The sequence below is a fragment of the Salvelinus alpinus genome, chromosome 16 (assembly GCF_045679555.1).
Source record: "Salvelinus alpinus chromosome 16, SLU_Salpinus.1, whole genome shotgun sequence".
NCBI lineage: Eukaryota > Metazoa > Chordata > Actinopteri > Salmoniformes > Salmonidae > Salvelinus > Salvelinus alpinus.
Genome location: NC_092101.1, coordinates 26,949,866 through 26,968,853, shown reverse-complemented (window position 1 = coordinate 26,968,853; position 18,988 = coordinate 26,949,866). Strand labels below are relative to the sequence as shown.

The 18,988-nt window shown below is 45.2% G+C and overlaps 1 protein-coding gene across 8 annotated transcripts in view; it reads right to left on the bottom strand.

Moving 5' to 3' along the window:
* LOC139541250 (protein PRRC2C-like) overlaps positions 1-18,988 on the bottom strand; it is a 54,047-nt gene that overhangs the window by 14,536 nt on the left and 20,523 nt on the right. For 2 of the 8 annotated variants that reach the window (XM_071345677.1, XM_071345670.1), the window contains exons 15-29: positions 16,581-16,723; positions 13,366-13,520; positions 12,823-13,219; positions 12,168-12,253; positions 11,832-12,026; positions 11,445-11,705; positions 11,129-11,317; positions 10,863-11,049; positions 10,523-10,723; positions 9,784-9,905; positions 9,468-9,631; positions 9,064-9,316; positions 8,777-8,884; positions 8,444-8,638; positions 8,144-8,247 (exon numbers count right to left, since the gene is read on the bottom strand). In XM_071345677.1, coding sequence (XP_071201778.1) covers positions 8,144-8,247; positions 8,444-8,638; positions 8,777-8,884; positions 9,064-9,316; positions 9,468-9,631; positions 9,784-9,905; positions 10,523-10,723; positions 10,863-11,049; positions 11,129-11,317; positions 11,445-11,705; positions 11,832-12,026; positions 12,168-12,253; positions 12,823-13,219; positions 13,366-13,520; positions 16,581-16,723 — 2,760 coding nt within the window. The remainder of the gene's footprint in view (positions 1-8,143; positions 8,248-8,443; positions 8,639-8,776; positions 8,885-9,063; positions 9,317-9,467; positions 9,632-9,783; positions 9,906-10,522; positions 10,724-10,862; positions 11,050-11,128; positions 11,318-11,444; positions 11,706-11,831; positions 12,027-12,167; positions 12,254-12,822; positions 13,220-13,365; positions 13,521-16,580; positions 16,724-18,988) is intronic. The other 6 variants (XM_071345673.1, XM_071345672.1, XM_071345675.1 and 3 more) reach the window with 6 other exon arrangements.

Below are 18,988 nucleotides of genomic sequence, written 5' to 3'. Positions count from 1 at the left end.
GTAGTGGTAGCGTGTGAATGTGTGTTACCTGTAAGGACTAGGTGTAGGGGTAGTGTGTGAATGTGTGTTACCTGTAAGGACTAGGTGTAGTTTGTGTGAATGTGTGTTACCTGTAAGGACTAGATGTAGTGTGTGTGAATGTGTGTTACCTGTAAGGACTAGGTGTAGTGGTAGTGTGTGTGAATGTGTGTTACCTGTAAGGACAAGGTGTAGTGGTAGCGTGTGAATGTGTGTTACCTGTAAGGACTAGGTGTAGTGGTAGCGTGTGAATGTGTGTTACCTGTAAGGACTAGGTGTAGTGGTAGCGTGTGAATGTGTGTTACCTGTAAGGACTAGGTGTAGGGGTAGTGTGTGAATGTGTGTTACCTGTAAGGACTAGATGTAGTTTGTGTGAATGTGTGTTACCTGTAAGGACTAGATGTAGTGTGTGTGAATGTGTGTTACCTGTAAGGACTAGGTGTAGGGGTAGTGTGTGAATGTGTGTTACCTGTAAGGACTAGATGTAGTTTGTGTGAATGTGTGTTACCTGTAAGGACTAGATGTAGTGTGTGTGAATGTGTGTTACCTGTAAGGACTAGGTGTAGTGGTAGTGTGTGTGAATGTGTGTTACCTGTAAGGACAAGGTGTAGTGGTAGCGTGTGAATGTGTGTTACCTGTAAGGACTAGGTGTAGTGGTAGCGTGTGAATGTGTGTTACCTGTAAGGACTAGGTGTAGTGGTAGCGTGTGAATGTGTGTTACCTGTAAGGACTAGGTGTAGGGGTAGCGTGTGAATGTGTGTTACCTGTAAGGACTAGATGTAGTTTGTGTGAATGTGTGTTACCTGTAAGGACTAGATGTAGTGTGTGTGAATGTGTGTTACCTGTAAGGACTAGGTGTAGTGGTAGCGTGTGAATGTGTGTTACCTGTAAGGACTAGGTGTAGTGGTAGCGTGTGAATGTGTGTTACCTGTAAGGACTAGGTGTAGGGGTAGTGTGTGAATGTGTGTTACCTGTAAGGACTAGATGTAGTTTGTGTGAATGTGTGTTACCTGTAAGGACTAGATGTAGTGTGTGTGAATGTGTGTTACCTGTAAGGACTAGGTGTAGGGGTAGTGTGTGAATGTGTGTTACCTGTAAGGACTAGATGTAGTTTGTGTGAATGTGTGTTACCTGTAAGGACTAGATGTAGTGTGTGTGAATGTGTGTTACCTGTAAGGACTAGGTGTAGTGGTAGTGTGTGTGAATGTGTGTTACCTGTAAGGACAAGGTGTAGTGGTAGCGTGTGAATGTGTGTTACCTGTAAGGACTAGGTGTAGTGGTAGCGTGTGAATGTGTGTTACCTGTAAGGACTAGGTGTAGGGGTAGCGTGTGAATGTGTGTTACCTGTAAGGACTAGATGTAGTTTGTGTGAATGTGTGTTACCTGTAAGGACTAGATGTAGTGTGTGTGAATGTGTGTTACCTGTAAGGACTAGGTGTAGTGGTAGTGTGTGTGAATGTGTGTTACCTGTAAGGACAAGGTGTAGTGGTAGCGTGTGAATGTGTGTTACCTGTAAGGACTAGGTGTAGTGGTAGCGTGTGAATGTGTGTTACCTGTAAGGACTAGATGTAGTGGTAGCGTGTGAATGTGTGTTACCTGTAAGGACTAGGTGTAGTGGTAGCGTGTGAATGTGTGTTACCTGTAAGGACTAGGTGTAGTGGTAGCGTGTGAATGTGTGTTACCTGTAAGGACTAGGTGTAGTGGTAGCGTGTGAATGTGTGTTACCTGTAAGGACTAGGTGTAGTGGTAGCGTGTGAATGTGTGTTACCTGTAAGGACTAGGTGTAGTGGTAGCGTGTGAATGTGTGTTACCTGTAAGGACTAGGTGTAGTGGTAGCGTGTGAATGTGTGTTACCTGTAAGGACTAGGTGTAGTGGTAGCGTGTGAATGTGTGTTACCTGTAAGGACTAGGTGTAGTGGTAGCGTGTGAATGTGTGTTACCTGTAAGGACTAGGTGTAGTGGTAGCGTGTGAATGTGTGTTACCTGTAAGGACTAGGTGTAGTGGTAGCGTGTGAATGTGTGTTACCTGTAAGGACTAGATGTAGTGTGTGTGAATGTGTGTTACCTGTAAGGACTAGGTGTAGGGGTAGTGTGTGAATGTGTGTTACCTGTAAGGACTAGATGTAGTTTGTGTGAATGTGTGTTACCTGTAAGGACTAGATGTAGTGTGTGTGAATGTGTGTTACCTGTAAGGACTAGGTGTAGTGGTAGTGTGTGTGAATGTGTGTTACCTGTAAGGACAAGGTGTAGTGGTAGCGTGTGAATGTGTGTTACCTGTAAGGACTAGGTGTAGTGGTAGCGTGTGAATGTGTGTTACCTGTAAGGACTAGGTGTAGTGGTAGCGTGTGAATGTGTGTTACCTGTAAGGACTAGGTGTAGGGGTAGCGTGTGAATGTGTGTTACCTGTAAGGACTAGATGTAGTTTGTGTGAATGTGTGTTACCTGTAAGGACTAGATGTAGTGTGTGTGAATGTGTGTTACCTGTAAGGACTAGGTGTAGTGGTAGCGTGTGAATGTGTGTTACCTGTAAGGACTAGGTGTAGTGGTAGCGTGTGAATGTGTGTTACCTGTAAGGACTAGGTGTAGGGGTAGTGTGTGAATGTGTGTTACCTGTAAGGACTAGATGTAGTTTGTGTGAATGTGTGTTACCTGTAAGGACTAGATGTAGTGTGTGTGAATGTGTGTTACCTGTAAGGACTAGGTGTAGGGGTAGTGTGTGAATGTGTGTTACCTGTAAGGACTAGATGTAGTTTGTGTGAATGTGTGTTACCTGTAAGGACTAGATGTAGTGTGTGTGAATGTGTGTTACCTGTAAGGACTAGGTGTAGTGGTAGTGTGTGTGAATGTGTGTTACCTGTAAGGACAAGGTGTAGTGGTAGCGTGTGAATGTGTGTTACCTGTAAGGACTAGGTGTAGTGGTAGCGTGTGAATGTGTGTTACCTGTAAGGACTAGGTGTAGGGGTAGCGTGTGAATGTGTGTTACCTGTAAGGACTAGATGTAGTTTGTGTGAATGTGTGTTACCTGTAAGGACTAGATGTAGTGTGTGTGAATGTGTGTTACCTGTAAGGACAAGGTGTAGTGGTAGCGTGTGAATGTGTGTTACCTGTAAGGACTAGGTGTAGTGGTAGCGTGTGAATGTGTGTTACCTGTAAGGACTAGGTGTAGGGGTAGCGTGTGAATGTGTGTTACCTGTAAGGACTAGATGTAGTTTGTGTGAATGTGTGTTACCTGTAAGGACTAGATGTAGTGTGTGTGAATGTGTGTTACCTGTAAGGACAAGGTGTAGTGGTAGCGTGTGAATGTGTGTTACCTGTAAGGACTAGGTGTAGTGGTAGCGTGTGAATGTGTGTTACCTGTAAGGACTAGGTGTAGTGGTAGCGTGTGAATGTGTGTTACCTGTAAGGACTAGGTGTAGGGGTAGTGTGTGAATGTGTGTTACCTGTAAGGACTAGATGTAGTTTGTGTGAATGTGTGTTACCTGTAAGGACTAGATGTAGTGTGTGTGAATGTGTGTTACCTGTAAGGACTAGGTGTAGTGGTAGTGTGTGTGAATGTGTGTTACCTGTAAGGACAAGGTGTAGTGGTAGCGTGTGAATGTGTGTTATCTGTAAGGACTAGGTGTAGTGGTAGCGTGTGAATGTGTGTTACCTGTAAGGACTAGATGTAGTGGTAGCGTGTGAATGTGTGTTACCTGTAAGGACAAGGTGTAGTGGTAGCGTGTGAATGTGTGTTACCTGTAAGGACTAGGTGTAGTGGTAGCGTGTGAATGTGTGTTACCTGTAAGGACTAGGTGTAGTGGTAGCGTGTGAATGTGTGTTACCTGTAAGGACTAGGTGTAGGGGTAGTGTGTGAATGTGTGTTACCTGTAAGGACTAGGTGTAGTTTGTGTGAATGTGTGTTACCTGTAAGGACTAGATGTAGTGTGTGTGAATGTGTGTTACCTGTAAGGACTAGGTGTAGTGGTAGTGTGTGTGAATGTGTGTTACCTGTAAGGACAAGGTGTAGTGGTAGCGTGTGAATGTGTGTTACCTGTAAGGACTAGGTGTAGTGGTAGCGTGTGAATGTGTGTTACCTGTAAGGACTAGGTGTAGTGGTAGCGTGTGAATGTGTGTTACCTGTAAGGACTAGGTGTAGGGGTAGTGTGTGAATGTGTGTTACCTGTAAGGACTAGATGTAGTTTGTGTGAATGTGTGTTACCTGTAAGGACTAGATGTAGTGTGTGTGAATGTGTGTTACCTGTAAGGACTAGGTGTAGGGGTAGTGTGTGAATGTGTGTTACCTGTAAGGACTAGATGTAGTTTGTGTGAATGTGTGTTACCTGTAAGGACTAGATGTAGTGTGTGTGAATGTGTGTTACCTGTAAGGACTAGGTGTAGTGGTAGTGTGTGTGAATGTGTGTTACCTGTAAGGACAAGGTGTAGTGGTAGCGTGTGAATGTGTGTTACCTGTAAGGACTAGGTGTAGTGGTAGCGTGTGAATGTGTGTTACCTGTAAGGACTAGGTGTAGTGGTAGCGTGTGAATGTGTGTTACCTGTAAGGACTAGGTGTAGGGGTAGCGTGTGAATGTGTGTTACCTGTAAGGACTAGATGTAGTTTGTGTGAATGTGTGTTACCTGTAAGGACTAGATGTAGTGTGTGTGAATGTGTGTTACCTGTAAGGACTAGGTGTAGTGGTAGCGTGTGAATGTGTGTTACCTGTAAGGACTAGGTGTAGTGGTAGCGTGTGAATGTGTGTTACCTGTAAGGACTAGGTGTAGGGGTAGTGTGTGAATGTGTGTTACCTGTAAGGACTAGATGTAGTTTGTGTGAATGTGTGTTACCTGTAAGGACTAGATGTAGTGTGTGTGAATGTGTGTTACCTGTAAGGACTAGGTGTAGGGGTAGTGTGTGAATGTGTGTTACCTGTAAGGACTAGATGTAGTTTGTGTGAATGTGTGTTACCTGTAAGGACTAGATGTAGTGTGTGTGAATGTGTGTTACCTGTAAGGACTAGGTGTAGTGGTAGTGTGTGTGAATGTGTGTTACCTGTAAGGACAAGGTGTAGTGGTAGCGTGTGAATGTGTGTTACCTGTAAGGACTAGGTGTAGTGGTAGCGTGTGAATGTGTGTTACCTGTAAGGACTAGGTGTAGGGGTAGCGTGTGAATGTGTGTTACCTGTAAGGACTAGATGTAGTTTGTGTGAATGTGTGTTACCTGTAAGGACTAGATGTAGTGTGTGTGAATGTGTGTTACCTGTAAGGACTAGGTGTAGTGGTAGTGTGTGTGAATGTGTGTTACCTGTAAGGACAAGGTGTAGTGGTAGCGTGTGAATGTGTGTTACCTGTAAGGACTAGGTGTAGTGGTAGCGTGTGAATGTGTGTTACCTGTAAGGACTAGATGTAGTGGTAGCGTGTGAATGTGTGTTACCTGTAAGGACTAGGTGTAGTGGTAGCGTGTGAATGTGTGTTACCTGTAAGGACTAGGTGTAGTGGTAGCGTGTGAATGTGTGTTACCTGTAAGGACTAGGTGTAGTGGTAGCGTGTGAATGTGTGTTACCTGTAAGGACTAGGTGTAGTGGTAGCGTGTGAATGTGTGTTACCTGTAAGGACTAGGTGTAGTGGTAGCGTGTGAATGTGTGTTACCTGTAAGGACTAGGTGTAGTGGTAGCGTGTGAATGTGTGTTACCTGTAAGGACTAGGTGTAGTGGTAGCGTGTGAATGTGTGTTACCTGTAAGGACTAGGTGTAGTGGTAGCGTGTGAATGTGTGTTACCTGTAAGGACTAGGTGTAGTGGTAGCGTGTGAATGTGTGTTACCTGTAAGGACTAGGTGTAGTGGTAGCGTGTGAATGTGTGTTACCTGTAAGGACTAGATGTAGTGTGTGTGAATGTGTGTTACCTGTAAGGACTAGGTGTAGGGGTAGTGTGTGAATGTGTGTTACCTGTAAGGACTAGATGTAGTTTGTGTGAATGTGTGTTACCTGTAAGGACTAGATGTAGTGTGTGTGAATGTGTGTTACCTGTAAGGACTAGGTGTAGTGGTAGTGTGTGTGAATGTGTGTTACCTGTAAGGACAAGGTGTAGTGGTAGCGTGTGAATGTGTGTTACCTGTAAGGACTAGGTGTAGTGGTAGCGTGTGAATGTGTGTTACCAGTAAGGACTAGGTGTAGGGGTAGCGTGTGAATGTGTGTTACCTGTAAGGACTAGATGTAGTTTGTGTGAATGTGTGTTACCTGTAAGGACTAGATGTAGTGTGTGTGAATGTGTGTTACCTGTAAGGACTAGGTGTAGTGGTAGTGTGTGTGAATGTGTGTTACCTGTAAGGACAAGGTGTAGTGGTAGCGTGTGAATGTGTGTTACCTGTAAGGACTAGGTGTAGTGGTAGCGTGTGAATGTGTGTTACCTGTAAGGACTAGATGTAGTGGTAGCGTGTGAATGTGTGTTACCTGTAAGGACTAGGTGTAGTGGTAGCGTGTGAATGTGTGTTACCTGTAAGGACTAGGTGTAGTGGTAGCGTGTGAATGTGTGTTACCTGTAAGGACTAGGTGTAGTGGTAGCGTGTGAATGTGTGTTACCTGTAAGGACTAGGTGTAGTGGTAGCGTGTGAATGTGTGTTACCTGTAAGGACTAGGTGTAGTGGTAGCGTGTGAATGTGTGTTACCTGTAAGGACTAGGTGTAGTGGTAGCGTGTGAATGTGTGTTACCTGTAAGGACTAGGTGTAGTGGTAGCGTGTGAATGTGTGTTACCTGTAAGGACTAGGTGTAGTGGTAGCGTGTGAATGTGTGTTACCTGTAAGGACTAGGTGTAGTGGTAGCGTGTGAATGTGTGTTACCTGTAAGGACTAGGTGTAGTGGTAGCGTGTGAATGTGTGTTACCTGTAAGGACTAGGTGTAGTGGTAGCGTGTGAATGTGTGTTACCTGTAAGGACTAGGTGTAGTGGTAGCGTATGAATGTGTGTTACCTGTAAGGACTAGATGTAGTGGTAGCGTGTGAATGTGTGTTACCTGTAAGGACTAGGTGTAGTGGTAGCGTGTGAATGTGTGTTACCTGTAAGGACTAGGTGTAGTGGTAGCGTGTGAATGTGTGTTACCTGTAAGGACTAGGTGTAGTGGTAGCGTGTGAATGTGTGTTACCTGTAAGGACTAGGTGTAGTGGTAGCGTGTGAATGTGTGTTACCTGTAAGGACTAGGTGTAGTGGTAGCGTGTGAATGTGTGTTACCTGTAAGGACTAGGTGTAGTGGTAGCGTGTGAATGTGTGTTACCTGTAAGGACTAGGTGTAGTGGTAGCGTGTGAATGTGTGTTACCTGTAAGGACTAGGTGTAGTGGTAGCGTGTGAATGTGTGTTACCTGTAAGGACTAGGTGTAGTGGTAGCGTGTGAATGTGTGTTACCTGTAAGGACTAGGTGTAGTGGTAGCGTGTGAATGTGTGTTACCTGTAAGGACTAGGTGTAGTGGTAGCGTGTGAATGTGTGTTACCTGTAAGGACTAGGTCTAGTGGTAGCGTGTGAATGTGTGTTACCTGTAAGGACTAGGTGTAGTGGTAGCGTGTGAATGTGTGTTACCTGTAAGGACTAGGTGTAGTGGTAGCGTGTGAATGTGTGTTACCTGTAAGGACTAGGTGTAGTGGTAGCGTGTGAATGTGTGTTACCTGTAAGGACTAGGTGTAGTGGTAGCGTGTGAATGTGTGTTACCTGTAAGGACTAGGTGTAGTGGTAGCGTGTGAATGTGTGTTACCTGTAAGGACTAGGTGTAGTGGTAGCGTGTGAATGTGTGTTACCTGTAAGGACTAGGTGTAGTGGTAGCGTGTGAATGTGTGTTACCTGTAAGGACTAGGGGTAGTGGTAGCGTGTGAATGTGTGTTACCTGTAAGGACTAGGGGTAGTGGTAGCGTGTGAATGTGTGTTACCTGTAAGGACTAGATGTAGGGGTAGAGTGTGTGTTACCTGTAAGGACTAGATGTAGGGGTAGTGTGTGAATGTGTGTTACCTGTAAGGACTAGATGTAGGGGTAGTGTGTGAATGTGTGTTACCTGTAAGGACTAGATGTAGGGGTAGAGTGTGTGTTACCTGTAAGGACTAGATGTAGGGGTAGTGTGTGAATGTGTGTTACCTGTAAGGACTAGGTGTAGTGTGTGAATGTGTGTTACCTGTAAGGACTAGATGTAGGAGTAGTGCTCCTAGCGCTGTGAGGAGTTGTCCCAGGCTTCATGTCCATCCCACTGCCAAACAGCTTCAGGTCCATCTCACACATCTGGATAGAAACACAGAGAGCAGACACACATTACGTAATGTACTGCTAGCATCTCATCAACACAATTCTTACACACACACACGCAAAATACATAATACAGGTAGCTATTATACCATTAGGCCATGAAAGGGCTTTGAGACATACACAAGTCTGTCTCTCACACATGCAGAACTTTGTATCATTCCCTGGTGAGTACCTTGCTGGAGGGGGGCTGCATCACGCTGTGTGTGTGTCCGAAGGGTCCCCTGTAGGGCTGGGAGACTGGGGGCTGGCGGCTGAGGCTGGGGGGCTGGGCCTGGGGAGGGGTGGGGGGCAGAGCCAGGAGGGGCTGGCTGCCCCCGGAACCATAGTTAGGAAGACCGAGCTGGGAGCCTGGCATAGGGACTTGCACCTATAGAGAGGGAGGGCGAGAGAGAAAGAGGAGGAGATTGGGAGGGGTGAGTTAGTTGCAATGTCACAACTGTCTGTTTTGACAATCTGTTCCTTTTGCAGAAGTTAGCCTCTGAAAGTGTGTAAATGATGTGTATACCTGCTGCATGGCAGAGCTAGGAGACTGTGTGTTACTATAGTAACTGCTCTGTCCGTGTTGTTGCACCTGTCCTGAGTACAGGTTAGAATGTGGACTCATCCCCTGACGCTGGCGCGAGAGAGAAGAGAGCGAGAGAGAAGAGAGCGAGAGAGGGTTAGGACAATAACATTCATTACAAAGCTCTTGTATGACCACATATAAGCTTGCTTCAGCATTTACAAAAGATAGCATGAGTTCTCAACAGTTATCAATAGATTCTAAGAGAGTTGGAACTACGTTGTGTGTACCTTATTCCATACCTGCAGTAGGTGTGTGTCTATCAGCTGGGATCCTCCCATGCCAGAGGGCTGGTTGAGCTGTGGTTCAAACAGGATGGGGATGTGTTGTGTGTGTGTGTTGGAGGGCTGCTGGTAGGCCAGGCTGGACTGGGGCTTGCCCAGGTCATGGCCCCCAACACCAGGGTAGCTGTGGAGAGATGGCCCTGATAACATCATGGGACTGGGCTGGGACAGACTGCTCTGCATAAAGGCCTGCTGTGATCTGAAGGACAGAGGAAGGGAGACGAGAGAAGAGAGTTAAAATATTGTGTGATCAAACACACAAACACACCTCTTACCAGTCAGAATGACACAAAATTTGACCCAAACAGCATTATTTGATAAATACACATCATTGTGTGTGTGTTTGTTACCTATAAGGCTGCAGTGAAGAGCTGAAGAGGTCCTGTGGCTGGGAGACGGGAGGTCCGGTGCTGAGGCTTAGCTGGGCCTGGTGAGAGTGTGTGTGTGTGTGTTGGTGCTGCCCCTGTAGGGGAGCATAGATTGGGATAGGAATCTGCTGCACCGCCGCCTGCTGCTGGAGGGGAGAAAATAAGGCCTTATAAGGCTTCACAGGGGGAGAATAAGGCTTCACAAGGGGGAGAATAAGGCTTCACAAGGGTTGAATAAGGCTACATTAAAGGCAGTTTAAGCTTGAAGTCGTGTTAAAGAGATCCTTGTAGTGTGTACCTGTGAGAGTCTAGGCTGGTAGCTCTGCTGCTGGTGCTGTGTCAGAGGTGCCAGGCGGGAGTGGGGGTTGCTGAACAGGTGACTGGTGTCCATGTAGAACGCTGGAATCTGGGCTGCAGAGCCTACACACACACACACACACACACACACACACACACACACAGCGCGAGAAGAGGATGAAAACTACTCAATTCACAAACTCACCACAATTCTGACAAATGCATGACTATTGTGTGTCCTGAGGACATTTTAAATCACTAGCATCACCTTCACAGTAACATTACAGCTGTCTCCATCTCAGATCACATAAGGATTGTGAATACATTGACCTTTCTCTAAATAAGTGTCCTCTATGAGACATGAGGTAATTATGTCCTACATGAGCCGTGATGGCTGTTCCTGTGGGCTCAGCACTCTCTGATCGAGGCTAATACCTGACCTCCCTATGGGGCCTACTGCACTGTAGTAAGCTCTATAGCTAGCATCCCAATGAGAGGCTCACTCAGCCGTCACTGATACGACACGAGAGGAGCACAACACTAAATGGCTGTCTCATCAAAAGCGTTACACCTCCATACCCATTTAACAGAACTGTTTTCATTCAGGTTTAGTAGTATCTGCTAGACTAAGTCTAAGTAGGGCCAAGTCATTTCCTGGTGAGGTCATGTAGTTAAGGAAAAACTCCTGGCCCTAGTCATACCGCTAAGTGCGTACAAGTCAGATGTGTTTGAGGACTCACCTGCTGCAGACTGGGAGACGTAAACCTGTGGAGTCTGTTGCTGCTGGGGAAGCAGGGGGGCCACACAGCCCAGCTGGGAGAAGCTGGTCCCGCCCATGGATCCAGTTTGCAGCTGCTGGGGTTTCACCTTGCAGATGTTGGGGGGGTCAGAGGCCGTGGTGGTCTTAGTGCTCAGAGAGGACGTGGTGTAGGTCCCAGCACCTGGGGGGGCGGTGACAGGAGATGGAGGGGGGAGGAAGCTAGATGTCACTACACCCAGTTGATGTGGGTGATGTTGCCCAACCGTCAATCCATTTAGTATTAGTGTAAAAACATTGTATAACAAGTATTATTGACTTACAAAGAAAGACTGTACCTGTCAGAGAAGTGCTTGGTGTGACAGAGGCTACTGGTATCTGAGGCATGGAGACAGAGGAGAAGGAGGAGTAGGAGGAGGAGGTGCAGGAGGTGATGGGAGAAGAGGTGACAGGATAACTCTTTTCTACCAGGCTGGGGGAGTTCTCCCACGCTTTACGGGCTGACTCCATCTTACAAAAGAAATAAGATAACGTATTAGAAGCAGATAGACACCGTATGCATAGAAGGGTATGTTGTGTGTGTGTGTACCTTCAGTGTGAGGTCAACAGAAGCAGGAGAGACAGTACTGAGGCTGGAGCTCTGCTGTAAGGCCTCTCTACGAGGGAGAGGGTGAGGCAGGGCCACGTTGGCCACCAGGCTCTCCTCCATCTTACTCCCTCCAGTAGGAACGCTGTCAGCCAGAGAGGAAGAGGGGGTGGTGTAGTCGGTCACTGACTCCTGGCAGGGGGAGGGTTAGGAGCAGACAAGTTTAAGTCAATAGAACTGGAATGAATGGAGCATTCATGAATGTGGTGGATAGACTGGTGGCCATATTGGGTATACCATACCAACCATCCCCTCTCACCTTGGAGCTGCTGGCGTACTCAGCCGAGGGTATGGTGATCATCCCCTCGATATCGCCCCCTAGCTCAGGAACAGAGGTGTCTGTGTTGGGGGGGCTGGAATCTACTGCTCTGTTGGTCCCTCCTCCTGGTACTATCCCCCCATCAAGACATTCTTCCCCCCCCACACGGACGTCCTTAGCCTTGCGGTTACGCAGAGAGCGTTCTTTACCAATAGGGCCAGGCTTGTACTCCTTAGGCTCTACTGGCTCCATGTCAGGGAGCTGGAAGTAGAGAAGAGATACAGTTCAAGTTGAGAAAATATGAAGAATCATGTCAATGTAATTCTTTGCACAAACATATCAGTCACTATGGATTTTCTGAGTATTTGTGTGTGTTTAGTACCCTACCTTCTGTGTTTTGATAGGTCCAGCACGGGGCTGTTTCTGTCTCTGTTCTTTAGGAGCAGGTAGTTTGTTGTCAGGTCCAGGCTCAAGCATGGCTGGTACACCATCGCTGTCTGTACTGCCAGCTGAGGACGGGGCTCCAAACTGGATACTGTCCATCCCTAGATCCACACTGCCTTCTGAGCCAGGCTTCACTCCCTACAACACACAAAGGCACTTTAACTAACCAACCCCTTTATTTGAAGCCACAATAAAACAGAACGAATCCATAGCAAGTCAGTCTGTTGTACAATACAGGTTGTGAAACGAGATATTGAGAGCAAGAGAGGAGGTCCATACCTCAGGAGTGACAGTCCCAGTGAAGGAGGTGAGAGGTTTGTTCCAGGCACTGACTGAAGGAGGCTGAGGAGGGCTGATCGGTCCAACTGAAACACACACATCAGATGAGACCAAGCATATGAAAAACCCTAGCTCATGTATAATTATTATTTATTTTTTTCCCCTTTTTCTACCCAATTTCATGATATCCAATTGGTAGTTACAGTCTTGTCCCATCACTGCAACTCCCCTATGGACTCAGGAGAGGCGAAGGTTGAGAGTCATGTGTCCTCCGAAACACGACCCTGACAAGCCGCACTGCTTCTTGACACACTGCTCGCTTAACCCAGAAGCCAGCCGCACCAATGAGTCGGAGGAAACACCGTACAGCTGGCGACCAAAGTCAGCACACATGCACCAGGCCTGCCACAAGGCATTGCTAGAGCGCGATGGGACAAGGAAATCCCGGCCGGCCAAACCCTCCCCTATCCCGGACGACGCTGGGCCAATTGTGCGCCGCCTCATGAGTCTTTGTCGCGACACAGCCTAAGATCGAACCCGGGTCTGTAGTGACGCTGCGATGCAGTGCCTGAGACCGCTGCGCACTCAGGAGATGTACACGTTTTAACTAACGAAACGTCATCTCGTTGTGAAAAATGACTGTTGTGTGACTCACGTTTCTTGACGTCAGGGAGTATGGTGGATCCGGTCACCTTGTTCTCCCAGAGTTCCGTACCGAGAGTGCTGTGGGGCTGCGTGAGCAGGGCCACAGAGGGAAGGGGAGTCTTGGAGATGAAGTCCACAGTGGTGGGGGTAGGGGCGGGGGGTAGGGTGGCCACAGAGCCTTCCAGAGTCTGGGGAGAGGCAGCAGGCTGGGAGGGGGGAGGGAGCTGGGAGGCAGATAGGAGGGGCTGGGGTTGTTGGGGGGGAGGTGAGGGCTGCTGTGGCTGTGAGGCTTGCTGTGGTTGTTGTTGTGATGCTTGTTGATGATGCTGCTGCTGTTTTTTGGCGAATCTTGGTGGCAGCTTGCTTCCTCCTCTCCCCTTTTCCCCTGATCCTTTCTTCCCATAGTGCTATAAACCGACACAAGGCAACGACATACATGTTAGGGATGTCGGATGTTAGGGTCCTATGGACCTCAGTGTGAATAAAAGTCTTGTGTTTAGTTAATACAGGAATAACTGCCTCCCAGCTGTGAATTGCACACTCTGCCTCTCACCTGTGTAGTCTGCTCCTCTTTCTTCCTCCTCTCCTCGTCCTGTAGTCGTTTCTGTTGTTTGCGTGAGACCACCTCAGTGAAGCCGTCATCTGTAGTGTTAGACTGGGGGTCCTCTAAGGTTGTCACCTCTGGATGGTCATCTATGATCACCACACCTACAGGACAGCACACAAAGTGAAATCAGTTCCATGGACTAGGTACAAGTTCTAGAACAATAGAATCTGTCAAATTCAGTATTGAGTATGGCTGTGACGATACCAGTAACGCAATATTTTTTCCTGCTGTATGCAAAATAGTGTGTGCTATAGCTTGGAAAATAAATAAAGACAACAGAATGTTTGTTTCCAACAAAAGGGCTGTTTTCCTAAAGAAGTTAAATTCGCTTCGTGTTCCGTTTCCTTGCCACGACACTAACGAGCATTGCAATACCAGTATCGTCCCGGCCCTAGTACTGAGCCAATAAAGCATTACAGTACCCATAGCATATTGAAAAATATATACAGTACAGGTCAATAGTTGACACACCTACTCAAAGGTTTTTCTTTCTTTTGACTCTTTTCTACACTGTAGAATAATAGTGATGACATCAAAACTATGAAATAACATATGGAATCATGTAGTTACAAAAAAAATTTAAACAAATCAAAGTATATTGTATATTTGAGATTCTCAAAGTAGCCACCCTTTGCCTTCTTATTGGTGTCCTTTGGAAGTGGTTTATTTGCAGCAAATCGACCACGAAGGCCTGATTCCCAAATAAAATAAAAGCTTCAGAGTTCAAGTAACAGACATATGGCAACATCAACTGTTCAGAGGAGACTGCGTGAATTAGGCCTTCATGGTCGAATTGCTGCAAAGAAACCACTACTAAAGGACACCAATAATAAGAAGAGACTTGCTTGGGCCAAGAAACACGAGCAATGGGCATTATATGGGTGGAAATCTGTCCTTTGGTCTGACGAGTCCAAATTTGAGATTGTGGGTTCCAACCGCTGTGTCTTTGAGAGACACAGAGTAGGTAAACGGATGATCTCCGCCTGTGTGGTTCCCACCGTGAAGCATGGAGGAGGTGTGATGGTGCTTTGCTGGTGACACAGTCAGTGATTTAATTAGAATTCAAGGCACACTTAACCAGCATGGCTACCACAGCATTCTGCAGTGATACGCCATCCCATCTGGTTTGCGCTTAGTGGGACTATCATTTGTTTTTCAACAGTAAAATGACCCAACACACCTCCAGGCTGTGTAAGGGCTATTTGACAAAGAAGGAGAGTGATGAGGGCTGCATCAGATGCCTGGCCTCCACAATCACCAGGCAACCCAATTGAGATGGTTAGGGATGAGTTGGACCGCAGAGTGAAGGAATAGCAACCAACAAGTGCTCAGCATATATGTGGGAACTCCTTCAAGACTGTTGGAAAAGCATTCCTCATGAAGCTGGTTGAGAGAATGCCACGAGTGTGCAAAGCTGGCATCAAGGCAAAGGGTGGCTACTTAGAAGAATAAAATAGATTTAGATTTGTTTTACACTTTTTTTGGTTACTACATGATTCCATATGTTATTTCATAGTTTGTCTTCACTATTATTCTACAATGTAGAAAATAGTAAAATAAAGAAAAACCCTTGAATGAGTAGGTGTGTCCAAACTTTTAACTGGTACTGTATATAATTTACTGATGGACACTAGATAGTAGGGGTTTGATACGCATCGAGATTAGAAGTCGACCGATTTTTTCTCTCTCATTTTGTCTGTCATAGTTGAAGTGTACCTATGATGAAAATTACAGGCCTCTCTCATCTTTTTAAGTGGGAGAACTTGCACAATTGGTGGCTGACTAAATACTTTTTTGCCCCACTGTATATAAAAATAGTCAGATTATTTGGTAGCGGCTTTTTTTGGTCCTCCAATAATCGGCTTCGGCGTTAATCATAATCGGGCGACCTCTAATCTAGATACATGGGTTCCGATACGATACAGGAACAATACGTTTAGTTTGAAACGATTCGGTGCAATTTGATTTATGGACTGAATCGATGCGATTTAGGTCGATTCGTCGCTTTAACAATTGTTGCATGAACACATTCATTTTCCATTCTAAATTAATATCTGATACTGATGGAGCTCATGAGCTGGATCTGTCTGAGCCGACTTCTCTGAGCAGAGTGTGAGAATATGTGTGAGAATGATGTACTGGGTGAGCTGAGACATAGGGCATCTACCACTATCAGATTAGGCAGGGCTATTCATGTTTTGTCCCCCCACTTCCTCATCACCTACTGATTAACTTGTCATATAGCAGATTAAATTGTTTTGAGCTAGTAATATGTCAATATCTATCTTTAAAAATTAGCTATGAAATGTACATAGCCAATTAATATAAATACAGCTTTGGATTTCACCCAGTCTCAAAAGCGAATGGTTTGGAACTTTATGGAGGAGAGCTGCCCTCTTCTCCCATTCCGAGCAGTGTGGCTCGAAAATTATTGTTTAAATTACACCTTTACCCTGTTCATGTAAAAGTGACCAAATGCACTGACTGACTGTAGCAGAACTAACAAAAATATTTTATAAAAAGGTGAGCCTGGCAATGAAAAGCCCCAATCAGCGGTAGCCTACACAGCTCCACCGGTAAAACGCAATTTTCTACAGCGCATTTGTTAACAATTACATTGGTTGTCCCTCAATATTGCAAAAGCCATTTTACAAACATCTGAATGCTTTATTTAATTTTTTATTTAACCCTTATTTTACCAGGTAAGTTAACTGAGAACACATTCTCATTTACAGCAATGCCCTGGGAAATAGTTACATGCTGAAGGTGTAGCCTACAAATATTAGAACAGAGGACTACGCTCTCATTGGCGCGAGCAGCTGAGTCTCCCGCACTGTGCACACAGTTATCTGACTTGTAGATCAATGTCATTCTCAGTTACTGTACTTGCATAAAAGTTTGATAGGCTGAAGGAGAGGATGCATCAATTCAGTCAACAGATCAGGTAAAAATTAAATAAACTTGTGAACCCGGCGATTCATAACGTTTGGATCGGTTCTCTTACTGATGCATGCTTCGTTTGGATTAGTCAGGGCTCCCGCAGACTGATACACTCACATCTTAATTTTTTTAAACCGGGGACCGATGAGTATGGGTGAATCTTTACATCCCTACTGGATAGCAGGTGTGTACGTCTGTGTGTGTGCGCGCATTTGTCTCACTGGCATAGTTGTTTAGGTCAAACTGCAACAGAGCGTTCTCCTTCTCCTTGGGTTTCTGTTTGGTCTCGTCCTTCCTGCGTCCAGCAGGGTCTTTACCCCCAGTACGCACCACTCCCCCACCTGGGGCTGAGTCTGGGGCCGCTCTGGAGGGGAGGAGAGAGAGACATGTTAGGGAAAGAGAGAGAGATGGAGACAAGAGGACAGGCCACTGTATAGAGAAGCAGCAGATTTATTAAAAAAACAAGATGGGCATCCCAATAGTGTAAAAACTTTAGGATCTATAGTAGTCCTTTCTGATAACACAAAATATAGAAGTGTAATAGAGGACATTGCTTTCACATCAGTGAAGGTGAGGAAACACGGAAAGGAAACCGCTTTCGACTATTGAGATGCAGCCAGAAAGGGAGAGGAAGTGATTAGAGGTCGACCGATTAAATCGGAATGGCCGATTAATTAGGGCCGATTTCAAGTTTTCATAACAATCGGAAATCGGTCATTTTGGACACCGATTTTGACTTTTTTTTTTTTACATCTTTATTTAACTAGGCAAGTCAGTTAAGAACACATTCTTATTTTCAATGACGGTCTAGGAACGGTGGGTTAACTGCCTTGTTCAGGGGCAGAACGACAGATTTTTACCTTGTCAGCTCGGGGATTCGTTTTTGCAACCTTCCGGTTACTACTCCAACGCTCTAACCACCTGCCTTACATTGCACTCCACGAGGAGCCTGCATGGCAGGCTGACTACCTGTTACGCGAGGGCAGCAAGAAGCCAAGGTAAGTTGCTAGCTAGCATTAAACTTCTTATAAAAAACAATCAATCTTAACATAATCACTAGTTAACTACACATGGTTGATGATATTACTAGTTTATCTAGCGTATCCTGCGTTGCATATAATCGATGCGGTGCCTGTTAATTTCTCATTGAATCACAGCCTACTTCGACAAACGACTGATGATTTAACAAGCGCATTTGCGAAAAAAGCACTGCCGTTGCACCAATGTACCTAACCATAAACATCAATGCCTTTCTTTAAAATCAATACACAATTATATATTTTTAAACCTGCAAATTTAGTTAATATTGCCTGCTAACATGAATTTCTTATAACTAGGGCAATTGTGTTTCTTCTCTTGCGTTCCGTGCAAGCAGTCAGGGTATATGCAGCAGTTTGGGCCGCCTGGCTCATTGCGAACTGTGTGAAGTCCATTTATTCCTAACAAAGGCCGTAATTAATTTGCCAGAATTGTACATAATTATGACATAACATTGAAGGTTGTACAGTGTAACAGCAATATTTAGACTTAGGGATGCCATCCGTTAGATAAAATACGGAACGGTTCCGTATTTCACTGAAAGAATAAACGTTTTGTTTTCGAAATTATATTTTCCGGATTCGACCATTTTAATGACCAACGGCTCGTATTTCTGTGTGTTATTAAGTCTATGATTTGATAGAGCAGTCTGACTGAGCGATGGTAGGCACCAGCAGGCTCGTAAGCATTCATTCAAACAGCACTTTCGTGTGTTTGCCAGCAGCTCTTCGCAATGCTTTAAGCATTGCCCTGTTTATGACTTCAAGCATATCAACTCCCGAGATTAGGCTGGTGCAACTGATGTGAAATGGCTAGCTAGTTAGCGGGGTGCGCGCTAATAGCGTTTAAATCGGTGACGTCACTCGCTGAGACTTGGAGTAGTTGTTCCCCTTGCTCAGCAAGGGCTGCGGCTTTTGTGGAGCAATGGGAACGATGCTTCGAGGATGGCTGTTGTTGATGTGTTCCTGGTTCGAGCCCAGGTAGGGGCGAGGAGAGGGATGGAAGCTATACTGTTACACTGGCAATACTAAAGTGCCTATAAGAACATCCAATAGTCAAAGGTATATGAAATACAAATGGTATAGAGAGAAATAGTCCTATAATTCCTATAATAACTACAACCTAAAACTTCTTACCTGGGAATATTGAAGACTCATGTTAAAAGGAACCACGAGCTTTCATATGTTCTCATGTTCTAAGCAAGGAACTTAAACGTTAGCTTTTTTTACATGGCACATATTGCACTTTTACTTTCTCCTCCAAAACTTTGTTTTTGCATTATTTAAACCAAATTGAACATGTTTCATTATTTATTTGAGGCTAAATTGATTGTATTGATGTATTATATTAAGGTAAAAGAAAAGTGTTAATTCAGTATTGTTGTAATTGTCATTATATTACAAATACATTTATTTTTGAAATTTAATTTAAAAAATCTATTATTATTATTATTTAAAAAATAATAATAATTTAAATCGGCCGATTAATCGGTATCTGCTTTTTTGGTCCTCCAATAATCGGTATCGGTGTTAAAAGTGATGTGTACCCAGCAACTAGAACAGGATACGAAAGGAGATGAGAAACATTTGTC